The following is a 2,013-nucleotide window of genomic DNA, read 5'->3' as shown; positions in this document are numbered from 1 at the left end:
GATAGATAGATAGATAGATAGATAGATAGATAGATAGATAGATAGATAGATAGACACTCAGACAGACAGACAGACAGATAGATAGATAGATTGACACACAGATATCTATATAGACACTCAGACAGACAGATAGACAGATGGATAGATAGATAGATAGATAGATAGATAGATAGATAGATAGATAGATAGATAGATAGATAGATAGATAATGTGAGCAGCAGAGCTACGCTGTGAGGTTTGTATGTCTGCTATCATCTGTCACCCATTTCCAGGCTCAACCCCTCAGAGAGACTGGGCCAGAGGAACGGGGTCAAGGACATCTGCAAACACATGTAAGACCTGCTTGTGTGTGCGCTTCATCAAATATATTTGTACAGAAGGAAGAGACGGGACTGGTGTGCATGTGGGGGGGGGGGGGGGGGGGAGATGAGAATGGAAAAGAAAAGAGCAAAGGAGAGGAGAGGATGCGGCTCTGTTTTTAAGTGCTGGCTTATTTTCTAGACTGATTAACTTGTGTTGTGTTTCTCAGGTGGTTTGAAGGCTTCGACTGGGAAGGACTTCTGAAGGGCACATTGACTCCACCAGTAATACCAAACGTGAGCAGCATAACAGAACACTGTAGAGTTTAGAACACTCTATTCAGTTTATATTATATACTTATATAACAAACACACCTTTCCAACGATGCATCTGTCCAGTTCAAATAAATGTAGCCTTTCTACAGGTTCCCCGTGTCTCTGATCATGGAGGATCAGCACTCCTGCCAGAAACCCACACTGAAGCAGCACCACTGGATGATTCTGGCTGGGATGTAGACTTTTGATTTGTACAATGGTGATATTGACAATGTAAACTGGGAAAAAATTATGGACTCTGGTGTTTATTTTGCATTGACTTTGCAGTTGATTATTTTTATTATTATTATTTTCTGAGTTGAGCTCCAATGGCGACGGTGCACAGCTTCAGGACTGGAATTACATTGCACTTCAAATGTGTTGAAATGCATGAAATGCAAATGTACATCATTCCTATTGGATTTCTTTTTTAATGGAAGCTTATTTCTGTCACAGAATAAAAATACAAATAGCATTTACTTCTTTCTTTTTTCCGAATTGCATGATATAAACTCTCAATTCTGAGAAGAAAACAAAACTTGCAATTGTTAGAAATATTCAGAATAGTGAGGTGAAAAGTCACTATTAGCTACCTTTAAATTATGACTTTTCTCGCAATTGCGAGATTATCACAATTCAGACTTTCCTCAGAATTGCAAGTTTTTCTCAAACAATTCAGACTTTTATCTCACAATTCTGAGTTTATATCTTGCGAGAAAAATAGTCAGAATTGTAAAATAAAATCGCAATTACTGTTTATATATATATATATATATATATATATATATATACAGTATATGTGAAATAGCCTATATCCTTTAATTGAAACCGGTGCTCTGTTGTGCCAAAAGACATTTCGAAACATTTCACCACAAACTTTCGCTTTCGCCGCACAGACCTAAATGTGACCTATAAATGTGTATTTATGTATGATAACCCCCTCAGCTTTCAGTGGGCCGGAGAGTTTGAAATTATTAATAAAGAAACATGGATGAATGAGAAAGTAAAGAGCGGGATGTGCTTGATAAAAAAAAAAACATTCCTATTGGATTATAGCCAATAAGCCGCGAAAGAGAACTGATCACGGACAAGCATTGTGGAAGGCAGAGGGGGCCAAGGGTGCGTCCGAAATCGCATACTGTTTAGTAGGTACTACATTTGAATTTGAACGTACTACTCGACCATTAAAAAAGTACGTTCTATATAGTATAAATGTGGGTAGAATGAAATTAGGATTTACACATCCGCCATGTTGACATTGTCACGTGACATACGTTGTCACAACAGCGCGAACATTTAAAGAGCCTAAAATTTTACATTTTAAAAATGTTTACATTTTTGGCTGGATTTTGCTGTCGCAGACAGATTTCCACAGTCTACGACAAAACCCCTGATATGA

The 2,013-nt window shown here is 37.7% G+C and overlaps 1 protein-coding gene across 1 annotated transcript in view; it reads left to right on the top strand.

The window, feature by feature from the left end:
* Positions 1–864, top strand: part of LOC107665193 (cGMP-dependent protein kinase 1-like) — a 9,173-nt gene extending 8,309 nt beyond the window's left edge. Inside the window, exons 13-15 of the mRNA XM_016455974.1 lie at positions 273–332; positions 530–596; positions 725–864. Of these exons, the coding sequence (XP_016311460.1) occupies positions 273–332; positions 530–596; positions 725–823 (226 nt within the window). The 3' untranslated portion in view covers positions 824–864. The remainder of the gene's footprint in view (positions 1–272; positions 333–529; positions 597–724) is intronic.
* The last annotated feature ends 1,149 nt before the right edge of the window (positions 865–2,013 follow it).

This window comes from Sinocyclocheilus anshuiensis, unplaced genomic scaffold, assembly GCF_001515605.1.
Source record: "Sinocyclocheilus anshuiensis isolate Anshui unplaced genomic scaffold, SAMN03320099.WGS_v1.1 scaffold691, whole genome shotgun sequence".
NCBI classification, from domain to species: Eukaryota; Metazoa; Chordata; class Actinopteri; order Cypriniformes; family Cyprinidae; genus Sinocyclocheilus; species Sinocyclocheilus anshuiensis.
This window is presented reverse-complemented; position numbering and strand designations above follow the sequence as displayed.